The 25,634-nt window shown below is 44.8% G+C and overlaps 1 protein-coding gene across 16 annotated transcripts in view; it reads right to left on the bottom strand.

The window, feature by feature from the left end:
• Positions 1-25,634, bottom strand: part of TENM3 (teneurin transmembrane protein 3) — a 1,347,981-nt gene that overhangs the window by 193,333 nt on the left and 1,129,014 nt on the right. For all 16 annotated transcript variants that reach the window (XM_069631455.1, XM_069631458.1, XM_069631457.1 and 13 more), the window contains 4 exons: positions 20,735-20,945; positions 20,154-20,255; positions 19,764-19,958; positions 10,697-10,897 (listed from right to left, as the gene is read on the bottom strand). In XM_069631455.1, the coding sequence (XP_069487556.1) occupies positions 10,697-10,897; positions 19,764-19,958; positions 20,154-20,255; positions 20,735-20,945 (709 nt within the window). The remainder of the gene's footprint in view (positions 1-10,696; positions 10,898-19,763; positions 19,959-20,153; positions 20,256-20,734; positions 20,946-25,634) is intronic.

Here is a 25,634-nt window from a genome sequence, read left to right as displayed (position 1 = left end):
ACGTTGCCTTTTCTGCTGTTGCATAAGACTTTTGCTTCCATCCTACACTGACTTTGATGAACTCTTGATTAGTTAGGGATTGGACTGCTAAAGCATTACGAGCCTTGAAAAGTTTTGCTAGAAGGTAAATCACTGCCAATAGTGCTGAATAACCCCCCCCCTTTCCTTCCTACAGACTGTGTGACTTTGTAAATGAATAAAACTGGCATTTCACTGTAACAGATGCGGGTGCATGCCATTACTAGTTAAACCGTGGAACTGTCATTACTGTCATTTACTATAACAATTATAAGCGGGAGCAACTACTATTGAAGTAGTCACCTATGAAAAGTATTGGTGATATTTCCTATATGTGTTGGTTAGACTAAAATCGTATTTACCTACATTGCCTTGTGTATATAAAATGAATGTATATCTTATTATAACTTTCAGTGTGTAAGAGGTTCTTTGGGCTAATGTGTTGACTGGGCTCATTGTACTTGCCTACAGCTCACATCTTACTCATAAGATAAGCCTGGCTGCTCTGCCATTCTACCAATCTTTTGGGTAGTACAGACTTATGAGTTGGGGACCTATATACCAAGGGATAATTTTATAGAGTCTTATCTCCAGGTGTACGTTAGGAAAACTCCCCTAACAACACTGAACCCCATAAAAGAGGATGCAGTAGAAACAATGCAGACTGCAAGCAGATATGCCTGTGCTAGACCCAAATCAGGTCAGTACTGCAGTTTCATCAAGGTTGTTTACTTCGACATTGCCTATGCCACCGCTAGGTACGACGCTAAACACATTCCACAATGCAAGGAAGAGGTCTCTCCTTGTGCAGTCAAAACTACCAATAGCCTTTCAAATGACATAGCACATCCGTCTAGGCACTGGCCACTGAGGTCAATGGTCCTCTGCAATCTATGCATGGAATCTCTTGGAGAGAAAGCTGTGAAACACCACCTAAATGCTACTGACATCTAAGATTTACGACCATCGAATCCACAGAACCCATACAACATCACAAAGCCTGCCTCCTTGACAGTAGAGCCAGTGCATTGCAGGGTATATAATTAATACAGCTCTAAGCCTGGGATCTCTCGGCCTCAAGGCTATGAAATACGATGTCTAGGGGTGGGGGGAATCTGTGGTTTGAAAACGTGATACGTCATACCAGATGTTTGATGGCAGCCACCTCATCTATACCGTCACATCATCCAGTATAATTGTACAACCCACTGAAGCATAACAAATAAAATGGAATCGAATAGTACTGGTGCAGCCATTATACTCATCCTGCTTCTGAAATTTTAAAGAGGTGGACTACTTTGGGTCCGGGCAGCACAATGGCCTTCAGACACTCCTCTTGATCTGGATCCCATTTCTTGTTCTGAATGAGGAGGGAGTGCCAAAAGCTAGCGGGACTAAAGTAAAAATACAAGACATTTGGGTCCTAGTTCAGCTGACTGCCTAGTCCCGGGAAAAGGTAGTGGTGAGCGCAATCCTCAAATGAGCACATCTAGAACCCACTGGCGTGTGGTTAACTTTAAACTCTGTGTGGGAGATTTGAAGGAATATGCTGGCTCAACACTGGGTATGCCTCTTGTCTCAGTAATTGCACAGCTCAATGAGTTAAGCATTTTCTGCTGAAATGTGTGTGTGAGTCCTGCAAGTTACAAGCTTTAATCCCTGCAGGCACCATACTTCCATGGAATGTGTCATCGTTCAGTTGGTGGCAAAATGACTGCAACACAAATTTAAACTGAATGCAACTTAATATGAAGAAGCGGATATGTTAATATGCAGTATTTAAAGATAAGTGTAGACCAAGTGCAATTCTAGTTCAGGCAATTCGCATTGGCCTTTATCTTCATTTGACCCTACGTTTGTATTTACAAGGAATGCTTAGGAAGTGAAGTGGCACAAGGCCATTAAAAGTATTCAAAAACTTGGTTGAACTAAAGAAACATTACCGAGGGCATGGAGTGTGTCCCCAAGAAAATTGCCGGATATTTTAATTAAACACGTTTGGACAGTAACATTGGTCACAATTTGGATAATTTAAAACAATACAGGTGGATTCTATTCCCCACCCCCCAAGCAATTTCAGATATTTATTCTTTTTGAGAACACAAGAACAGGAACACTGGCCCAAACATGGTAGGATTCAAAGATCACCTCACTGAGGATGTGGCTATCCACTTCAGATTTCCTGTGGAATCTAGTGGCAAATGGAGCATTTTAAAGCATTAGTAGCCTGTTACAATGCACATTTAGTGATGGGTTTGGGGGCTCTTCCTCTGATCTGTCTTCCAGGAAATGTAGTCTTAAGTGGTATATATTTATCATCAGATTAGGTCATTAGCATTACTCATACCTTGGGGAATTTGAAAAACACTCTACAGAAGGGGTTAGGGGATTTGACCTAGATACTGGGCAACATTCCTGATCCAGTAATGGGCAATTGCTGCTTGCAACTTCATTGCATTTCTATGAGAAGCTTTGCAATTTACTTTGATGGACAGTTTACAGTGCAGTTGCCCTATTTCCTCTGATCCATGTGCAGGTTGACAAAGTATCAGGTGAGGACAATATTTCCACCAGGAAGCATAGTATGTTCAATTTCTGACAATCGTATGCATGGTGGCATCGAACACTGATATTCGACTGCCCAAAAACTGGCATATGAACACTAGTTCATGAACAATGGTTGCACTCGCACACTGCTATTTGTCAATATCGCACTTCTTGCCAGATTTACAAAGGAACAGATTATTGCAATTTTCTCCAGGACACACAAGAATATTTTTCGATTATTTTGCCCATTAAAGTACTTGGAAGGAAGCTAAATTAAACAGACGATGGATATTGATTCATGAGGTAATGCAATGAGTGTGAATTTCTAACATAACATTTTCATGCAAATATTGCATTTGGAAAAAATGCCAATTAAAACATTCTGTTCATGGACAATTGGACATTCATGTTACTTATTTGCACATTATGTACTTGCCTATCTTCAGAGAATAGCCTCAATGCATCTTACTTGAATGTAACAGGGGAATGCGAAGTTGTTTGCAACAGTTACTGCACAGATTGTGTACCTGCTTCAGCCAGGAGAACACCTGCTGGTTTGCTGCAGCTCCAAAGGATGGAGTGCTGCAGAGTGGGTCTGGGTCTGTAAGGGTGGGTTAAACGGTGGGTGGTTTTGATTGCCGATTACGCAACAGTACAATGGCTTTCAAAGGGATGGCCAGGCCGGCCTAATTTCTTGGCTTTGGGTATTCCTCAATCACTGTCTCGCAAAGCCTGTATGCATTACATACCCACGTGGTCCAGACAGTGTGGGAACAGCAGTAGACTGTACTTGCTTATGATTTCCACAGTACTACTGGAGTCATTGGGGATGGTCTAATCCTAAGGTTTAAGCTTCATCTCAGCTGCCTCTTCCCTGGCTGCTTTGCACTGCAAAACCATCAGACTGTTATCTCTTAGCCACTCTGCTACTGCCTCTACAACTAAGGGTCCATCTGCCAGAGCAGTCTGATTGATGTGTTATCCCGAGAACCCATAGCCTTTCCTACATTGACATTCCTGTCGCACCTGGACAGTGCCACCTCCTTGTTGGCCTCCACACCACGGCCCAGAGCGATTGGGGGCCAACATTAAAGAGTACCGTGAGCAGCATATTGCTCCTGCGCTACATGTTGGGGATCACTGGGCTAGACGTACAGACCAGCTAATCAAACTGCTAAGTACTAGCCACGCAACAGAGACAAGTGCTCTACAAGAAAAGACGCTCTTCTCCTCAAACTCTTTCTGGTAGACTAGGTTCATGGTGTCGTCTGTGGCTTGATGTGAAGAATGGAGGCCTCCTTCAGGCACAGCCCAAGTGCCGGAAGCAGAGAGGGAGTTTCACGGAGCACAGCCGACACGACCGAACTTGAGAAGGTTGGCAGCTGGGGACCGCATTTGTACCTTTGCAGAGACCCAATGAGACCCCACCTTTGGAATTCACCCAGCATAGAATACAGTAGGACTTCAAATGTTCACTTTTTAAGAAAAGCCTCAAACCTTACATTTCTAGCTCCGATTCATTCAACTGCAAATTATCTTCAACCTTTCTCCACTCGCGTTAACACTACTATCGCAATACTATCGTTTCCCTCGACCCTTCCCTCGCCATATAATAGGTACTGCCTGAATGAAGCGCTACAACGCCCTCATGGCCGGGCGGCCATTTTGAAAGGTTTCCACATTTCTACCACTGGAGTCAACAGGAACCAAACAAAATAAATCACGGACAAAAAATGTACATTTCTGACAAAAAAGCGGCCTTTCTGCACAAATGAAATGCCTGGCGGTTGACACATTTTTCATTAAAAGGCATCAGCTCTGTGAGACACAAGTGGCACTCTGACGCAGTGACAGGCCTTTTAAACATAAAGCAAAGCTCCCTCCTTGCTTGCAGTAAATTTGTAATGCTGACAGCTATATGCGCTGTGCTTTAAATAACAGTAAGTATGTTAAAAACAAATCAGTGTAGAACTCCGCAGCCTGTCTCCGGGCTCGCACTCCTAACAAGACCTTGAAAACTGATGGAATCGCTGAAAAATGCACTTGAGACAAAAGTATTTATATGGCTACAAAATATGAAATACGCACGCCAGGCCTGGAAAATGATATACTGCATCCTGCTGTAATAATTTATCCGATTTCAGTTTGCATTTGTAGCGTATTTCATCCTCTGGGCAGATTCTCTTTTGGTTTCAAAAGCGCACAGCAAAGCTTTGCTGCTGTGATGGGGACTGGATACAAAATGTGGTGCACACAGGAGCACCAATCGGCTGCTGAAGTATATCTGCCAATAACAGGCAGGCTTCGAAATGGTGGCCAGCTGGGAGCCATTTAGTCCTGCTTACTGCCTAGAAGAGCCTGGTTAGCTTAAAACCAACTGTTACCAGGAGCGTCTTTTAGCTCATCAGGCCACTTGAAGCCGAGCAAACACATCTATGGGAATTTAACTCTGTACATTTGGGATAATCTGTAAATAAACATTGGGACACATCCATATGACATGTAATACACAAGGGGTCATAAATAATGGACACAATTACATGTTTGCATTTTAGGTCAACGTGAGATTTGCGTAACGCAATGTACTAGCCCCTCGTTCCCCAGTGGTAGCTCCTGGTGGCTGGTTACAGCTGGATACCCAGGAGCGGCTTGTAGCTCCTTCTTATCCAATCCTAATTCTGAGCCCTGTCAGGGGCAGGTTTTTTCCGGAACACTACCAGTTGGTGCACCAGCTCTGTCAGCAATGGAACGCTTGCCTTCATGGCACCCAATAGAGAGCCTTCGTCAAAACGAAGGAAAAAAAAAACATCAAGTCATGAATATATGCACGGTCGTTACCCATTTCGTAAGGAATTCTGATTCTAACACGCTTCAGCCCCAGCCAGCTAATACATGCAGAATCTATTGTTTGCCGGCTCAAGGTGCAAAAGGACATTGCGTGGTTCATAGACCGGCGCCGTGGCACCTCATATCAGCAGCTGTCCGAAATGTTTATGGGGCAAGGGGAGCTTTGCAAGCTTTTTTTAATCCAGAACAATTTCCATCTACGTTGAATTACATTTTTGATTAAGAGACCTGCGATGGTTTGATTAGCTTCAAAGCTACAGAATATCAACTGGGCTCCAGCAGTGAGAGGTTTATTTCAGACCTATCCTTTTTCTCCACAATCTAATCAATTTTTCATTAGGGTGAAGGTGTTTATCAGCTTTTAGCACACTAGCTTTGAGCAAGGTGCGTCAATCTTTGTAATGAACTTATTAATTAGAGGTAATTTAACAGAGGTGGAATGGAAGGGCTAATTAATGGACAGACTGCTGATGAAGATCGAGGAGGGCTCGCTTGATTTCCGCCCCGTAAAGCCTGCAATGGAAAGAAGCTATGCTGTGCCTTCAGCCAGCCAACAAGCACCTAGATGCACAAAGCTCTCCTCTTCAGATTTCTAAAGGTCATTTAGCGCATTCCTTTCGTGAGCATTTCCTAAACATAGCGATACCTCAATCTGACATTTTTGAGTTCTAGAGGTCATTATCGAAATCCCCCCTGCCCATCTTGCGATCGGCCCACACTGCAGCACTGTGGCACAAGCAATGCAAGTGAATTAACGTTAGCGGCAGTTCATCCTTATTGGGTGACGGGGTGGTGACTCTGCCTACCATTATGCTGAAGCTGGGTGGTCGGGCCCAGTAAAAGATCAGGGCTCCCTCAGCTCCAATTGGGCGAGCGCTACTGGGCCGGCCGCTGTTGCTGGATAGCTACCTGGCATGTGCATGCCTAATGGCCCATGTGAGACTGTGGGCATTCTGTTTACCAGGGCATAGGTAGGGGTGTGTGTGGAGATGTGGATAGGGGAGTGTGTAGGTAAGCAGGTGTCTGTCCATTGCAGTAATGCAATGTGGCCCTGTGTTTACTTGTGGACAAGATGTAGCTGCAACAGAGCCATACCAGCATCTGGGACATTGCACCCCAGTGGCCATTTCATTTGGCATTCATTTATTGGGGAAATTCCCCGCATATCCCACACGCACACCACCGCTCCCCTTCCCCACTAACCAATAAAACAATAATAAATGTGTCCTCAATCTGCCTTCCATTAAGAAAGAGCTGCAGAAAAAATGAAATGAAATGGCGGTGGCGAAGTGGGCGAGACCGAATGCCAAGCTTCTAACAATCTATAATTGTTACTATACTTTGTAACAGTTGCTTCAGAGTGACAAAGATTCATTCTAAATCGCCTGTGCGTGGCAATCAATCTGAATGCTCATTTGGAGGCTAATTTGCATAAGTATATATGGGTCTAGGATATAAAAGGTGCCACTGATTATTATTTCAATGTTTTTAAAGCAGCATTATGCATGATACCACTCCTTTAACTATATTTAGAAAAGAAGCAGTGGCAATAAAAGACAGATGGGATGTGAATGGTTGCACGTATGCCTACAAGACAAGTGCAACACCCAATGGGTCAAATATACAGATAAGGTTAGGTAAACATATCTAGAAGCAGGGTGTACTTTGTCCCTTTGGGAGTCTACTTGCAAAAGTATAATGACAGCCAATATAAAAGGAAGGCGTTAGGACAGAAGTCCAATTTTGGGATTATGGTACCCCTAACCGTTTTGTTGGGGAGTAGGCAAATGTCAGCTGAAATTTAGTTCTGGCTTCACCATGGGTGAAGTCATTTTTGCCACCCACATTCTCACCTGACTTGGCAAGGGTAGGCAAGGGTAGTCCCAGAGCCCCAAGATGGGTCTTGGAGAAGATTCCTTCCTGAAGAGAACGGTTGGCAAAGTAAGTCACAAGAGGAGCCACTACATCCGCCCGCTGAGAAGTCACTGGGGCTGATAAGGCGGCTTCTGCATAAAAGGTGGGTGCTAAAGTGGTAATAAGGGGGAGATACTTCTTCTGCTGTAACCGTGTTCAAATTTAGGCAAGAGTGACATTCTTGTTGAATGCCACATATTAGAGAGAAAAAAAGATGATATCACTTGCTTTGGTCCATGAAGGAGTAACTAGATTTTGGGCACAGGAAGGATTAAAAAAGGAAGCGACGATCCGGCATAGTATCTCTGGGTGTATTGCTATTTTGGGAAAACAGTCTTAAATATAGCTTTTCTATAGACACGCAGAACACTTGTGCATCTTTTCAAGAAGTCTGGATTGTCCAAATTCTTCCACATGTTCTATTTCTTATGGTAATCATTTTTAATACTTTAAGGAATATAGAATACTAAGTTAATAAAGGTTTTTGAGGATAAAAAGGGGCGTAAGAATCGCAAACTGCCCGAAAAGCACTCTTAGGAAAGAGCAATAGGGGTTGAAACTGTTGGGCTTCATAGATGATCACAGGCAAAGCTCTGGGTACCACTGTAAGAAAATGCAGCATGATATGTGGGTTGGACACATGCAGTATCAGGCTTCAGAAAGATATCGCAACAGTTCTCTGATTGAGCCAACACAGATGCAGGGAGCCGCACTGTGCGGAGCCCCATCCACTCTTGCTATTTATCCTTTTTTCTTTTTTTAAAAGAGAAGCGCTCTTCACTACACTCTCACTCGCCTACCTGTGCAGCCCAGCTCTGCCTCCCCCTGCCCACCCTTGTCATGGCCTACTAGTGGTCCACCAGGTCAGGTGATCCCGGAACACCCTATTTGACTTTCACTCCCAGGGCAGCGGGATAAGGGCAACATCCTCGTTTGCCTGTTTGACTTGATGCTGAGCCTGCCACTGCCCTCCCCTCAACCCAAAGGACCACTGAAATCAAGCTAATGGACAAAACTATGTACTCGAATAAAGTTTGAAATCATCATTTGTCACCACGGCTTCCTGCCACAGTGAAGTCTCATCACTTGGAACTTCTGCAGCTTATATTTTGAGTTCCGCGTCTTTGAATTTCGATACGGTGAGGATTCACCGCTTTTGAATTCTGCTACCATGATGTTTTTTTATCACTCTGAGTTCTACTACTTACGAATTTTGCCAATTTGAATTCTGTTTTAGTCAGGTTCCACCACTTTGAATGTTTTGTAGTGAGGTTTCACCACTTACAATTTTGCTACTGTGAGGTTTGCACCATTTTGATTTCTGCTGCCTCCTTTGAATTTTGACATTCTGAATGCTGCCACTGTGAAGTTTCACCACATTTGAGTTTATCTACTGAGAGCTTTCACCACTCAGAATTTTGCTTCTGTGAGGTTTTTCATTAAACTACAGTTTCACTGCAATATCTACATGGTACAGACAAGAGGAACAGCACTGGTGGCATCTTTGTCTTGCAATTTGCTTGCTGACTGTAAGTTAGCCGTTGATGCATGTGCTCTGTATGTAAAGTGTAGCAGAGCCCTCAGCTGTAGACAGTTGCCCTAGACATTGATAAACCAGTTACAATAACCTTTCACCCTCTTGTGCTGCAACCCATAGAATACAGCAGAGTCCCAAGAACAATTCGGACCAGCGGTCACACAGCCACTGACATAGCCGTCTTCCTAATGCCTTTACAATATGCGCTGCATGAAATATGCGCTAATTGATTTAAAAATGCTTCAACCTAGTCGTCTCTGCTCATCACAGAATGTCAATTACTGTTCACTCGCATTGTATTGCTCAATTTATTTACATGTTTGCACAGACTATGGTCTTCCGAAGGGCGTTCAATCACTGCAGCACTTCGAGACTATACCAATGGCAGCAGGTGCTATACAAATATCTATTAACAAAATAGGTCTACGAGTACCATTTTGGCATAACACCAGTGACCTACATACCTGATTGAAAATCAAATCTTAAATTGCCACCGGGGGAGCAGTCATATATGAACTTTACCAGGGCTTTAAGTGGGGTAAGAAATCGAGGGGGGGCCCTCATTTGGGGGCGTGGCTTGTGGGGGGCGTGGCCTAAAACATACGCAAATCGTAAGGTATGCACATACATATATATGCATGTTATATATCTGTGTGCGTATCTTACTATGGTTTGTGTACTTTGCAAGCCATCTTTTCTAAACATAGAAATATGTATTTCTATGTTTAGAAAAGATGGCTTGCAAAGTACACAAACCATAGTAAGGTACGCACACAGATATATAACATGCATATATATGTGTGTGTGTGCATACCTTACGGTTTGCCTACTTTTCAGGCCATTTTTTTTTTAAACATTTCGGTTTTATAAAAGATGGCTTTGAAAGTACACAATTCAAGCCATATTTTATAAAGCTTTGACTACGGACAAAATTGTCCGTCGGCAAAGCTTTATAAAAGATGGCTTGAATTGTGTACTTTTCAAGCCATCTTTCATAAACCTCGAAAAATGTCAAGGAATCCCCAGGTTCGCCGAGGGTTAAAGACGCCTCGGCGACCTGGGGAAACAAAGGGACAGTAACTGCCTCCGGTGACCCCTCGCGCGAGAGGTCACCAGAGGCAGTTACTATGATTTACAGAAGTGGCAGCCAGGCACAGCATTGCTGTGGCTGGCTGCCACTTCTGTCAGATCGCCTGACTTCATGGCAGGCGCATATCCCGTCGCGGCTGCTGCCGCGACGGGATAATGCATCCCGCCAATGTTGCGTGTGGGGGGACGGGGGCACCGGCAGGGCCCCGGCTCAGTCCCACTTATTGGAGACTGCCGGGGCCCGGCCCCGGCAGGCCCCGGCCCACTTAAAGCCCTGAACTTTACATTCTAGGCAGTGTAAACTTAAATGTCAAGCTTTTAAGCTAGCCAGGTGATAGCAGATTTATGAAACATTTAAAATATAATTTTTGTAACAATACTGTGCTCTTAGATTAGGGCATTGCAAGGCATACTTTAAGCAGTCTCTCTCCTTGAAGATGTCCTTACACTTTTGATATTACGTGTATTCATTGATTATCTCTGCGGGAACTCAGCAGTACACCAAGGAAGAAATGGGACCTCTTCCACCACTTGTGCACACTTGTGGAATACAAGTGCACTTCCCCATTCTTTCTATAGTCTTCGGGAACTGGGACTAGCATCCTCCGCCAGGAATTCTCGTACTTCCTCAAAGCACTATCGCTTTGAGGAAGCGAATAGGTTACCCTCACGATTGCTAAAACTCCCTGCTGCATCGGTTAGCACAACACAGGCATAAGTAGACTTATTTACAAACATCCTTACCAGTTGAGCAATCTGGGCCCGTCCAGTTGGGATCACAAGTGCAGGTGCCGGCTTCTTGTAGGTACGTCCCGTGGCCGGAGCACTGGTCGGGACACATGGACTTGAGGATCTCGCAGTTGCCGCCGCCCCATCCTGCATTGCAGTGACATTCCCCATGGATGCATACTCCATGGTTGGAGCAGGAGGAGTCCATGCAATCCGCTAGAGGGAAGAAAAAGCTGTAGTTAAGTTCCTTCAAATCACCACCGAGTATGAGCACATTATTAAGGGACTGGGACTGGCTGTATTACTGGAAGTGTGGAAGGTATTGTGGGGCGCAAAGGGAGGCTTGGGCCAGACCACACATAATCATGAAAGCGAGTAAAATATCAATTAAGATACCAAAAGTACCGATGTACTTCTTTATCATATTTCTTAGTTATTTTTGGAAAAAACGAATTTGTCTAGATATGCGATAACCATGAACTCAAGAAGTCACATGCGGAGTCAGTCACACCATGCTCCAATGGCAGAGCGTTTACACGGGGGAGTCCACTGGATGGCAAAAAGGGCTGAATTTCTAGCACTACACACAGTACCCTGAGCAAACCATTTAACATTTTTGAACCAACGACTAAGCAGGGTAGGGAGCAGGGGTGGGTGTCGGCTGCTGACCGACCAGTTGAACCATGGTGTGAAAATTGGGTAGTGTAGGCACTGATCATGGTTGGAATCAGCTTGTGTCGAGGCAAAGCAAACAACTCTACCCACCATGCCAAACAAAATGTTATTTATATATTGGGTATGTATAATGCGCCTATACACAATGTGTTTCATTTCCTACATGGACATGTCCTCTGCCACCGTACAATGTCGCTATTGTGAACCACATGTTCTTCGGGGACAGTATGAAAAGTGCCAGATTATAACAGTATCTCGGAGGCGTTTCCTTTCTGGTGCCAGAGGCATTTCATGTTCTCTGGTCGGACGAGTGCCCTTTAACCATACTCCAAAGTATTCTGCCTTTCACTAAAGTACCAGAGACCAAAGCAGCACATGCCCCACGCTGCTTCGGGAAAGGGCAATACCAGCTTGCCTCTGCAGGAGCCCTTCCACCAAGCATGGCCACAGAGGGAAGGCTGCGGAGGGAAAGTACACTTTCTTGCTTCACCCTAGAGCAGTGGTCTTCAAACTTTTTTGGCCTGGGCACCCCCTGAGCAAAGTTTGGGCAGGCCGGGCCCCCCCAAAAGTGCCAGATGGACAGTATGTAGAAATCGCTATAAACTTTTGCGTGCCGTCAGCGCACCCTACTCCTAGTACAGACCCTGGGCTCTCCCCACCCTACTCCCATCACTATCCCAGTGCTGCAGCCCATCCTGCTCCCACCACAGTCCCATAAAACAAGCATACACATTTAAATAAAAAATAAATCTCCATAAGCGTACCTTCTGCAGGGGCCTGGTCGTGGTTGCTAAAATGCCCAGCTCCAGGTTGCTCTGCCCGTATGTGCGAGGCGGCGCAGGAGCACCCCCTCACACATACAAGCAGTGCCCCAGCCAGCATTTCCAATGAGCTATGCAAGGCTGGTGAAGCAAAACACCCACAGCGTTGCATGGCTCAGTGATCATGTGCGGCTGGGGAAATGAACTGTCAAAGGCAAACAGTGTTTCCCTTTGACAGTTCAGCCAGCCCAGGAACATTCCCTCAGCTGGAAAAAGCAGCAGAGGGAGTGCTCAGTGTTTCACTGGGCTGGCTCCTTGGATCCTCCATAATGGATGAGCCAGCAGGCTTGGACTGACCTGCAGGGCAATAGGGCGATGACCGTACCAAAAATGCAAAATGCTAGTGTAGGCCAGTCAAAATGGGCCACTTATTTGGCCAATGTGGGCCAGTTTGAGGAGTTACTTCACCATGCAGCTAGTAGTTTTGGCCATTGTTGCTGAATAAATATTCTTTAAATATCACCATTTGAACAAAAAACATCCCCTTGGGTACTATTCAAACCGTCTGTGACTAAAGGACTGAATATCCATTTGCAACTGCTGGCCATTTTTTCATTGGTGCCGAAGACCGTTTTATGGTCCAGTCTGACCATGTGAGCTGCCCCTTCCCATTTCCTCCAATCTAAAAAAAAAAAAAAAAAAGAAAAGATTTTTTTTTTTTTTACTAATTTCATGCTGGACTCTGGCGCCCCCCCTGGGATGCGGCCGCACCCCCCTGGGGGGGCGCGCCCCACAGTTTGAAGACCTCTGCCCTAGAGTATCTGCCTATGGCTTCGATGGAAAGGCTGCATACCCCCCTCTAATGCCCAGATAAATATGGACCAACCAATCTTAATGCAGAATCCTGTTACATCATGGCGACAGATTTTACAATACAATGTCATGTTTATGTAGCAGAGGAGTAGGGACAGTTTATCCGTTTATTCCGTTCCTTTAAACACAGCGGACTACAGTGGGAGAATACAGATCATGTGCCATGGAAAGGATGTGTAGCCAATGGCAAGCAAAGGAGCCTTCTTAGTATAGTACAGTGCCTAACATTCTATTTGCACACTCCAATTTAAGGTTAAAGACAATCTGCAATTTACATTTAAAGAGCTCAATGTAAAACTCAATGAAGATGGGTACAGGCCATTTTCTTCTTTAAAAAAGCTCTCACTTATTACATCTCACTTTCTTCTTGCTAGATAATTTCACTTTTGTATTTCACACGTTACTCTTGCAATGTTCTCTTTGGAATAATTATTTTGGGGCCAATTCCCCTTTTCAAGCCTTTTTTTTTAAATTTAAAATGCAATTTTAGTTTCGTCCTTTCTTATTTCATCTATTCATCCCTAACTCTCTGGTTTAACTCTGTTGTTTTTTAAACTATGCTCATAAATGTAATTAAGGCAGGTACTTTTTGAGAAACCGGCTTGTCAAAAAAAGATTTTTGAAAGCAAAGATTTCAAGCGAGGCATTAATGTGAAAGCACTTTTCAAATGCTAGGAAGGAGAACATATAATGTATTGTTCGCATATAGTCAAAGGAACATTATCAAGTCTGGCATGATAATGGACGAGTAAACAGAATTAAAGGGGAGCTCCCATGAATTGGAGCTCTTGGCTTTAATTGTTCGGGGGATCCTGCTGACCTGCCTCATATTTTGTAAATGCTTCTATTTTTAAGGCTCCGATTTCGTGTGTGTATGTTGTATCCTATTTTGCCGACACTACGAGGACCCTAGAATGCAGACTCTAGGAACGGTAGTGTACCAGTGGTGATGATGGGTCGAATCGTCGACACATCCAAAGCTGCTACCATGTGGGCACAACCAGGGCACCCTACAGTAAACCTTGGGCACGTTAAGGGAACACATGCTCTACAGATTATCATGGCAGTGTGCATATAGTGATGGAGTGGCCAGTGCCATGGTTGGCCTGTTGCCACCTCCAAGGGACACAAAGCAGAGCACGCAGTGAGTCACGTTTGCTTTGTTCTTAATAGAACTGGTCTTTATTGACCCCACCAAAAAATAACTCCCATTCATTTTGCTGAAAAGGCAAATGATGTTTAAATCATCACTACAACTAATTAGCACACGGATATAGTTATTGACCTCCTTTCAGCCAATCAGAATGTTTAGAGTGCAGTCAATAACTCCCAGTAATGACTGCATTCTGAACATTCTGTCTTCAAAAGCAAACAGGGAAACAAAAATGCAATTTCCAGGCAAGACTTCTTTCAAAAACACCCTTCCTTTCTGGGGCGACCTTTTTTATGATAACATCCAATTAAACACACCATAGAGAAGGCTAAAACATGGGAATATGCTTTTACTTTCTCAGAGATAAGCCGTTTACTTTTACATGACGCCTAATGCATCCTCATGTTAAACCCACTCCATTTTAACTAAGTTTGCAATTAAAATACTTAAATTATGAAGACATTGCTATTTTAACACTACAAAGTAAAACCACATTTAATGTTCTGAGTTTGTCTATTTACTTTACTCACTATTAAAGTAACGTTTGTACTTCACCTCCAAACAAGTATTGCTAATACCACTATGTGCTAACAGCCTTATAGCATTTAGGAGGGGTCATTATCGCTTGGGATTATGACCCTTCACCTACCTATGGTGGTGGGTTATTATCCTGCGATAGCGACCCTCCCTCGGTCCAGAAGGCTATATTATTTGCAGAATGTACCCATTGTGGATATCCTGAAAGCTTTACTGGATGTTATTCTATCTGCTGAAAGTACAGCCCTCATTAAAAGAGGAGGGAAAAGAAATTTGGAGAAAAAAACATTAAGAGGCCAAGTGCCACAGATGTTGCATGCAGTACATATACAATATTAGAATGTTACTCTTGCCATAGTTAATTTCACATACAATCCCCATAACTGGTGATTTCTGGTAAATGGAAAGCATCCTCCTTATGTCTACGTAAGAAACCGTGAATCATGCATAGATTTCCAATGATCACAAATTATAGCACAATGCACTTGAAGCGTCAGGCACTTGTTTGCACTCCCCTTGCACGCAGGAAGGACAAGAGGGTTCACTAGAGGACCTCATCCCTGTCCATGCCGGGAGACTTCGGACAGCAGAAGCGGACCCCCCAACCCCTGCACACGAATCAAATGAGTTGCAGAATCTGGGACCGCCTCCATTCACTTTAATGTGCTTCAGATGATCAGATTTAATTCAGCAATTTGATTCAATAAAACCTTACACTTGTAGGGTCAATGGTCTGAAAATGTAATTCTGCAGATTTAATTGCATTTCTTTTTGCACGCTGGTCAATAAAATCAACTCGATTGATGAAGGAAAATTGAACTTCTCCCTACTAAAAAAAAAATGGCAGCACTTTACACATGCGCATCGTGGAGATGTTCATTACATTCCGCCGGGCCAGGACGACGTATCCACTTTCGCGGGGATTCATTTGGATCAGCTCCCCAAACGAGATTTCTTTTGAAAACATTGCATGAAAACTATCACGGACAGACACAGCAGAGCAATGTGGAAAAACACTCCCATCTATTCCCTGCTGCAAAAATTCCATCCACCTACGCGGTCACCCTGGCCACTGCTACCAATGAGCAAACATCAACGCGCTAAAGTGAACATCTCTGGAGGGTGGAACGAGTCTATCCATCACTTCAAATATCCTGTGGTGCAGTGTTAAGCATGTTTTCAATAGGATTCAATTTCTGTACGCATGGGTGAGATATCATAGAATCCAGATAATCTAGCAGGCAGCGCTAGCGAGGCTGAGGACACATGGCCCTGCTATAGTCATCGTGCAACGTCTCCAAATGCCTCGCAACTCCTCAACCACCCAATTGCAGTCACTGGAAATGATCATCCTAGCATGGCGTCATAGAGGCCGAATGGACACGAATCGGTGAGACATAGGTCACTGACGTCAAGCTCCACTGTGACTGGGCATCCTGAACTGGCTCATGGGCAAGACCTAAATCAAGAACTGAATGAGATGTCACTCATTCCCAGGCAGAATGGATGCTCTCCTGAAAAGACCCCAGAGTGTACGCTGGATAGAAAGATTTGTCCAATCCCATAACCGGGTACTCTACCCAAGAACTAGCGGAAATGCAGGGGATCTACAGTTATGAAGGCAGTGTCAAAAGGTAACTGCTACTTTCAAAAGACACACGAAACCCTACATCCTTTAAAAGGAGAAGAAGGTCCCTGCTAACTTTGGGGAAGGGCGCATTCTTTCCCAGGAAGCTTTTTGATTTTCTTTACTCTTATTGGGTCAGTGTAGTATTTGAAATGCATCAACTAAGAAGCCCTTGTGGCACACAGATCCTTGAAAAACCAGGCAGCGAGAGCAAACTAAGGAATGATGAAATCAGGCAAATGAGAAAACGCCAACGGTAGAGACAGACCTTTAAGAGGATGCTTGAAAGCTATGCAAAGTCTTGCATGCCAGAGGTCTCATGACATATAACTCCACTGGTGAACTGTCCCAGAGAATAGGCGGGAGCACACAAGAAGCCCCTAGTGCCCTGGGACATGAAGGCGGTGATAAAAGGTGGAACAAAGCGATGCATCAGGGTGGTAATGACAGGACGATGATCAAAGGGAGGGAGGTCCTCGCCCCCCGAACCGTTAAGCAGACATGGGACTGTGTTCAAAAGAAGGTGAGCCCAACTACGCTAATACGGGATGAATCCCGTTCCCACATGCAGTACGGTCACATGCCCATGGGCGTAATTTTAGGGGGGGATGGGCTGTCTCCTCCACCCCAACTTTCATGGGACACCATTTTATCCCCATTCATTTGGTTGGGACACCTTTTCTTCAGATGTCATGCCCCCCCAACATTTTCAGCAAAGTTACTCCACTGCACATGCCTAGCCTTTCTACGTTCAGTTTAGGGTGCTGCAGTGCTTACAATATACAGTTCACTGCCCGCCCCCCCCCCCGACCTTTCACCCTTTAATTATTGGTTATATGCTTTCTCTGCTGCAAGATCTATTATGTATGGGGGCACGCAAAATTGTACTGTGGAATAAAGCGTACTAAAGCATGGAGTGGAACGTGCGCTCATAGAATGCTGCCTGATGGCAAATGTTAAAGCCACTTTCTTTTAAATGTGAGAGAAGAGGCTAATTCATAGTTTCCTGTGCTTCGAGAAACACAGAGGCAAGAAAATATAAGAAATAGAGAATAAACAGTGCTGTCAGAGAAAGGTCACAACTAAGGAATTGCACCAGTCCTCTTTTTATTACATCTTTTGAAATGTCAGAGGTGAGACGATTTTTTTTTTGCTGTTTGTCTTCAGCGGGCAATGGGACACCAGAACACAACTGCAGTACCTAAAACCAAGCTACTGCTGACGTCAGAGCTTAACTGAAACGAGAAGAGTAACAATGTCAGAACGCTGCCAGAGTTCGCAAATCACTGTGCATTTATTCTAATTGCCTGTGGGTAGGGGTGCGCGCGCGGACTGCGTAGCCCAAGCGACCACCAGGTCAGTTTCATTTTAAAATTCCCTGGCAGCGGGATGCACACACACTCAACAGGAGGAAGGTTAAAATGAAGGAGCTTTGCTCCGTCATCCTTCGCCTCAGGTGCAAAGGTAGAGGCATATGTTCATTCAGCACCGCCACAGCGGGCAGATGCTTGTGGATATCAATCACTAGGAAACTGACAGGTCTATTCTTTTCTATGAATCATTTAGAAATTTGTTGTAGCGCGAACAGACTAAAACCTTCTATCGATCGGCAGATCATCTCGGGTTAAATCTCTAGAGAGAAATGTGAAACCCTGAAATGAGATGGATCTCCAAGGTAGACAGCCAAGGCCATGGTCTTGTCTTCTCAGCCTGTGACGTCGTCTTCACTGTGGGATGATGTGGTGACTTTCTTCAGAGTACACAGAATGGCAGTCATGGACCTGCTCGAGATGGAGGTCAGACAATCGATAGCGTTTACACTGGGAATACACACTCCTATCTATGGCAGCTAGCTCAGTGGGCCTGAAGCTGTGGGAAAGCACATGGTCATCTTTCAGGACCCTCCACTGTGTCCCCCAGAGCAGTGCGAGTGTGTAGCCCGTTGCCGATTACCTTACACAGTATTCTTCGCCGCATCATATTCTGGACAGTTTATGACATGTTTCTGACTATCCAACAACTCTGTTATCTCCTCTGCTTTACTGGGTCTTGTGGATATTTACACTGCAATGGCCAGTAAGGAGCTGATAAATAACACAGGCCTCATCTTAGGCCCGGCATCTCCATTTACACTCTGTCAAGCTAAGGAAGGTCACAGCATACTCTTGGAGAGAATACATCATTGTCTTGTATGCACATATGCTTAATTTTACATAGCATGAACATTGATGTTTCGACAGTGGTCTATGTTTAAAAAAGAAAAAGAAAATACAAAACAGTGGCATAATGTTCCCTCTGCCCTGGACTCTTATGCCCCATTCCCTTTTCTCCTCCCTCCACTCCCCCATACTCAGGTCACCTCCACCCGCCCCAAATCAAAACCAATATCTAGGTCCTTCCTTTGCTCCACTCCACCCGACAATGCTGTGTTTTACAACAGTTATAGCAAGAATGGAGAAAACATAGTGAAGGAATATGAATTTAAATGACCACCATTAGTGTGTTATTGTCCCCCTCAGTAGGCAGCTTTATGCAGCTTCACTTTCCCGTCATCCACCATTCGCATGTCTTAAGGGACATGCCCATGTACATAGCCACATGCATGGTGTTTGCAGTCACATTACCTGCAAACACCGCCGTGCCTACAGCAATTCGCTGATCGCTGCCGAGTGTGGCTTTTTGACTGCTTGGGAATGGGCTTCACGGCCTAAGCAGTCTATTGGAATAAACAAAGCCAATCCAGCACCTGAGCAATTATACGTGACACTGGATTGTTAACAGCAGGGCCAGGTTCGAATTCCTGAGAAGTAAAAAAATAAATGAATAAAACAAAAAGGTGGGGTCCCCCACCCTCCTGGAATGGTACTCTGGGTCACAAAGTAAGGGAAGGTGACCGAATTGCCTGAAAAGTAAGGGAACGTTGTACCCTTTAGTTCCCACACCCACTTTGACCACTATTTCTAACCAAGGTTCCTTGAATTGTGTTTTTTCAGGGGAGTGGGACTTACTATCGGATCCCCAGTGCCACCCAGATCTCACCACCTGTATTGGGTAGCTCAATTGAGGCTACATAGTGAGCTGTACACATCACTGAGTTGACCGAGATCAGTCCCTGTGCTTTATCCCTTCCAGGAAAGTTTCCCAATAGCTAGACCTTCATCAGGACGTCCACTCTAAAGGGGAGGCCTCGGGCGCATTCTACAGGCTTCGCCTCCGACCATCGTCAATGGCTGCAGATGGATGACCAGATCACTTGGGGCAACATCATTCACTCTCCTCCCTCCAGCAAATGGTTGCTATGAACCCTGATGGTGTACGTCGTAGCCGTCTAGCTCACCAGCGACCTTACAACTACAGACAGCATTTTACATTGGGCAGCCTACGGGCTAATTCCAGAACACAGGGCGATAAAAAAAGAAAAAAAATAATTAAAAAACACATTTAAATCCCAGTTACCTTCGTCACAATTATCTCCTTTGTGTCCCGAGTTGCAGACACAGGACCCCATAAGGCAAATCCCACGGCCCCCACATGTCGGGTCAATGCACTGTGTGTTTGGCACGTCGCATTCCGTCCCCTTCCAGCCGCTGAAACAGAGGCAGCGCCCTTTTGAATACTGCCCGTTCCCACTGCACAACACTGGGCAGGCTGCTGTGAAAAGAAAAAAAAACAGGGCAGGAGAATTAACAAGACGCTTTTCAAACAAACCCTTTGAAAGCAGGAAAACCTCCGCGACACGAGCCACGGCAGCTTCCTTTCTTTTTTTTCTCTCTACAGAATTAGCCGCTGCTGGTGCTATTGGAGATCAATTTATATGTATATACGGTGAACATGTAATTCCTCTACCTCTTGAACAATCCGGGCCCAAAAATCCGGGAAAACAATGGCAAGTTCCAGAAACACATTCTCCATTACCATGACAATTCCGGGGACACTCGACAACAGACTCTGTTGGGACACAATCAAGAGGCAAACACAGGTTATTTATTACACACTCCTGAGATATGCACAGTCTTATTATTTCTTTCAAACTGAAAGCTGACAGCACCTTCAATTGCTGCAGTGACACGGGCTACTAGCTGAAAGAGGTAAACAGTGACCAGTTTCCAGCAATGACTGCTAGAGCCTGTTATTATAGCTGTGCACAACATCACACATTTAAGGACTTTGTCATGACAAGGCTGTTCACAATAAACAACGCCACTTGATGACAAAGTAGGCGGACATCCTCGCTAACTAGCTGCCTGCTCCCGCGCCCATTGTGGGTCACTGGTCTTTAAGGAAAAGGCAAGATCCTATATGGCAGTTTCTCAGCTCTCCATCAGCGGCGCCAATGCATGACATTTTCCTTTGCCCAAGCTCACGATTACAGGTGGTGTGCGAGGGAACTTGAAGATACACTGTACATTCCAGAAGTTAGCGCTCACCTATAACGATTGTATTGAAAGACACCTGCTCTGGGTTTTTGCCATCATTGTAGAAAGCCAGGTGCCAAATGCCGGCATCCAGATACTGGATGAATCCGGCCTCCTGAACGCTGACGGATCTCGCTTGGCGTTCCCCTCGGTCAGACTCGAGCAAGTTACGTTTTTCTCTTGCAATCAACCGGCTGCCGTCCAGAAGTTCCACAAAGTCGTACTGCAAAGAAACAGGATGGTGACAGGGGTTAGCCCATGACACGTAAAAACGGGTTGATTTCTGTGCATTTTGCTTCATTTTTCGGCATAAGAAACTTGTGAAAGAAGTTGAATAGAAATGAAGTGGAAGTGCGAAGAAATAAAAGGTTACAGGGAGGTAACATTTCTGACAAGGTGCTCACACCAATGCTTGTTGTACTATCACCAACATACACAGACAGCTCTTCAATTTCCCTTTAATGACTGCTAGACTCCAAGACCTCTAACTTGATAAGATAGGTTATTTATAACGTGCTTAATACCCAGAGGTTTCTAAGCGTGGACCCGAGGATCGAACCTGTGGTACTCCATGTCATCCTGCTTCCAAGTCAAGCCCATTGCTCCTGAGCTATCCTCCCGAGATCACTGCACCTTCCAGAAGAAGCTTACACCCACCCCCTTGCAGAAGGTAGAATGGTGTGGATTACAGAAGTGCCAGTAGCGCACCATCTCCACACTACAATGTACTTGGCATGAAGGGATGTGCTAGTGAAACTTTCATGACACGATGTGCATCAGGGTAGCATGACTAGCAACATGTCGTCTTCCTTGCAAATCATGACGCACTTACCACCAAGAATTCTCTTAAGAGTTAAAAATAGTGTTGCCTTTCATGTGGGCCATCATTCACTAATAAGCCGGGTGGAAGAAAGGCCGCAGATTTTAGGGGATGTAGAGGCGCATCAAAATTCATTTGGGCAAGGCCGGGTCCTCGTACTCCCCATCAGATTGGTTAAGCTCTGCGGGGGTTGGGGAGATGGGAGAGTAAGAGGATGCAGGACCCTGCACAGTACTATCCTCTGTGTGCAGCATCCACACTCCATGAGCACTGACCTTTGTCAGTCTGTATAGGGTGTGCATCTATGATGCTCACCAGGATAATCAATTCAGGCTAATTTGGTTCTTCCCTGTCAATGACATGCAACAATTTACTTTGTTTGAGCTCTTGATAGAAAGGCGTATGAGACCTGGAAAATTGATCCATTCGTTACTAAGCAGCAAATAAAGTAGTGGAGAGGCGAGACAAGATCTACAACAAGATTGTTGCACGCTGTGCGTGACACACCAACTTTGTACTCAAGACTATTCACAAGAGGTGTTACACTGGGATGGGGTATTGCCTCCTAAACAAACTCTGATTACATATCATTTTAAGAAGTTTTAAACTGTGCCAAGTCACCACCATAGCAGTCTTGGTGCATGTAGGCTTGTCTGAAAAGTGGCGTGTTGTGCCCCGGCTATGGGCTTCCAGACTTTTGACTGTGAGCAAAGGGGAAATAGGGTGGCAGTGGCGTATGATTAGTGAAGAAGATGGACAGAAGGCATTTGATTGGGTTTCCTGGAATTTATTTATTTATTTACATTTATATAGCGCGCAAGCAGCCCAGGGGCATTGGGGCGCTGTTACTTGCATTAAACTTAGTTACATGTTACAGGCATGGTAGAAGTTGTTGACACATTGTGAATGTTACATATATCGCTTTGGTCGTATAATACATGATACATGGAGGTATTCGTGCTGGTGTGTCTGGCCTTAAGTGAAGAGGGTGGTCTTCAACGTTTTGCGGAAGGTGGTGAGGGAGGCCTCGCCACGGATAGTGGGTGGTAGGGCATTCCAGTGAGAGGGCGCGAGATAAGGGAAGCTGGATCCGCCCGCTTTTGCTTTTTTTACTCGTGGCACCGAGAGCATGTTGGTATACAGCGATCTGGTTGGCCTGGTGGAGGAGACGAGGTGTATCCTTTGAGAGAGGTATGCAGGAGCAGTGAGGTGGATGCACTTGTGGGTCAGTGTAAGGGCTTTGAATAAGATCCTTTCTTTTATTGGGAGCCAGTGGGCTAGTTTTCTGGCATCCGAGATGTGTTCTCTTTTTGCAATGCCTTGGGCTGCCCGGAGTGCATTGTTCTGTATTACTTGTAATCTCTCTAAGTTTTTATTGGAGGTTCCTAGGAAGAGTATGTTACAGTAGTCTAGGCTAGAGCCGGTGATGGCTCTGGCTATGTTGGTGCAGTTTTCTTTGGAGAGAAAGGGTCTGACTGCATTGATACGTTTGGCATGATATGCAGCTGCAGAGGAAATTGCGTTGATTTGTCTGTCCATGGATAGGCTGGAATCCAGGTAGACTCCCAGAGTTTTGACAGAGTCGGAAACTTGAATTTTAATGGAGTCAATGGTGAAGTGGCTGAATTGGGCATCTAGGTTTTTTAGGGTGTCGGCATAACCTACCAGGAGGAGTTCCGTCTTGTCGGAGTTGAGGCATAGGCCGTTATCTGCCATCCAGGCTTGGATGGTGTTGTAGAGGTTGTTGAGGGTCAGGGAGTCAGTGGTATAGTTACCTGTGAGAGTGAGGAGGATCTGTGTGTCGTCGGCGTAGTTTGTGTAGGAGATGCCCATGGCGTCGAGGATGAGGAAGAGGGGGCGTATAAAGATGTTGTATAGCGTGGGGGAGAGGCAGGAGCCTTGGGGCACCCCGCAGAGTATGATGGTTGGTGAAGCTGCGGCTAGGTCCGAGAAAACTTGCATGGTTCTGTCTTGTAGGAAGGAGGTGATCCACGCTGTGGCTTCAGGGGAGAATTTGGCGGTGTTGGAGAGATGGTGGCATAGGACGCTATGATCAACGAGATCAAATGCCGCTGAGAGGTCGAGGAATAGGAGAAGAGCTGGTTTACCCATGTCTCTTGCATCGTCCATCTGATTTTTCAGGTCCAGTAGGGCTGTTTCAGTTCCGTGTCTGGGGCGGAAGCCAGATTGTCGGAGTCCAAGGAGTTTGTTCTCTTCAATGAAGTGTTGGACCTGCAGGTAGGCTGTTTTGTCCAGTATTTTAAGGAGGAAGGGGACAGTGGTGATGGGTCTGTAGTTGTTGGGGGAGGTGGGATCGAGCGATGGCTTTTTTAGAAGAGGGCGGACCCACGCTTCCTTGAGGGAGGCAGGGACTTTCCCTGTGGAAAAGGAGGCATTTACAAAGGCTGTTAGGAAGGGAGCTAGTGTTTCCGTGCAGTCTTTGATAATGGAGGCTGGGCATGCATCACCTTTGCAGTTAGAAGGTTTGATGTCTTCTTCCTGAATGGGTTTGAAGGAGAAGGGTAAGGGGGGGATCAGGGGCAGGCGGTGGGACTGGGATGTGCTTGTTTGGAAGGGCTTGTTTAGTGGCTAGTATTTTGTTTTTGAGGAGGCTAAGTTTGGATTGCATGGCCTTTTGTATTTCGCCACACCAGTCTTTGTCTTTGGTGAACTTCTGGGGGGCGGGAGTGGGTGTCTCGAGCTCTCTAAAAATGGCAAATATTTCTTTAGTGCTAGATTGGGCTTCCGAGATTCTGGATTCAAAGGATTTGGCCTTGGCGATTGCCTATTTACTTTAGATGTTGTTGGCCACATGTGGTTTTAGCTCTAGATACAAGGTCTTTAAGGTGTTGTTCAAACCCCCTTTGCTCTGGAGGTAGTGAGTAATTCCCCGTACTGTGCTGCTACACAGTGACACTCTTTGCTTTAAACATCGAATCATTTGAGGAAAGAATTCAATGAGACACACGTCTCCAGAATTCTCAACCCATGAACATTTTGCTAGAATCGCTGATTCTAGCAGATGGTGTTTTGCGTTATATTAAGGACTACGAAGTGGAGATGGTATTTTAGGATGGGAAATCTATCAGCTATATTTCTGAGATGATACTCCATAAAAGCAACATTTACAGCACATAATTCTGAATGTTAAAATATATAAAAAGCATATGCCATTAAATAACAGACCTATCATGCATTAATATGACACATCATTCATTAATCAAGAACATTAATCAAGAACAATCATTCTCAGTGCTAAAGTGCCTAGCGCTGGCAGTAACATGCATGAACCTATCTGAACTGTAATACTTGCAGAACAGAGGAGGTGACTAATGCATGCACTACAGTTGATATATAATTGGGAATTAACTCAATATGCCATTTTATAGACCACCCGTCTATAAAATGGCATAACAAGCAAAACAGTTGGTCATCATAGCGTTCATTCTGATGATAGCACACAGCTTTGGGACTATAGCATCACCAAAGCTCTGCATTGCTAGGCACTTAAAATGGCCACGGTAAACATGGCTCAATGGGGATGCAGCAATTAATCAATCCTTTTGGGCTAATCATTTCATATAGCTCGCCTGTCTGGACCACAATTTAAGTAAACACTTAGATATTGCATGAATTGCACATTTATGATGTGTAGATGGCAGACTAGAAGTGCAGTCCCCAATTTTCAAATATGAAAAGTCTAAATACATGATTTACAGTAATTCAAGGGTAGTAGACCCTGTCAGTTATGCAGTGACACTCAGTTAAGAAATCACATAGTAAACCAACCCTGTTACCAGGATACTTTTCTGAATAGTGGAACACAAATTCATGGAACAGATTAAACCTACAACTACATTCAGGATAACAGTCAGTTATACCAGGTGAGTAAGACCTAATGTAATAAACAATTACAGTTGCTTTTCAGAACAGTGGAACACAGATGCAGGTACGCAATAACTCTCAAACTTATTTAAGGATGGTACTAGGCAGACCAAGGTTAGTAAAAACAATACACATTTTAAGAATGGCACACAGCTATTCAACTTAAGTTAAACCCAAGGCAGACTTATTCTAGACAGGCTATACATC

The sequence above is a fragment of the Ambystoma mexicanum genome, chromosome 6q (assembly GCF_040938575.1).
Source record: "Ambystoma mexicanum isolate Mex_15411 chromosome 6q, UKY_AmexF1_1, whole genome shotgun sequence".
NCBI classification, from domain to species: domain Eukaryota; kingdom Metazoa; phylum Chordata; class Amphibia; order Caudata; family Ambystomatidae; genus Ambystoma; species Ambystoma mexicanum.
This window is presented reverse-complemented; position numbering and strand designations above follow the sequence as displayed.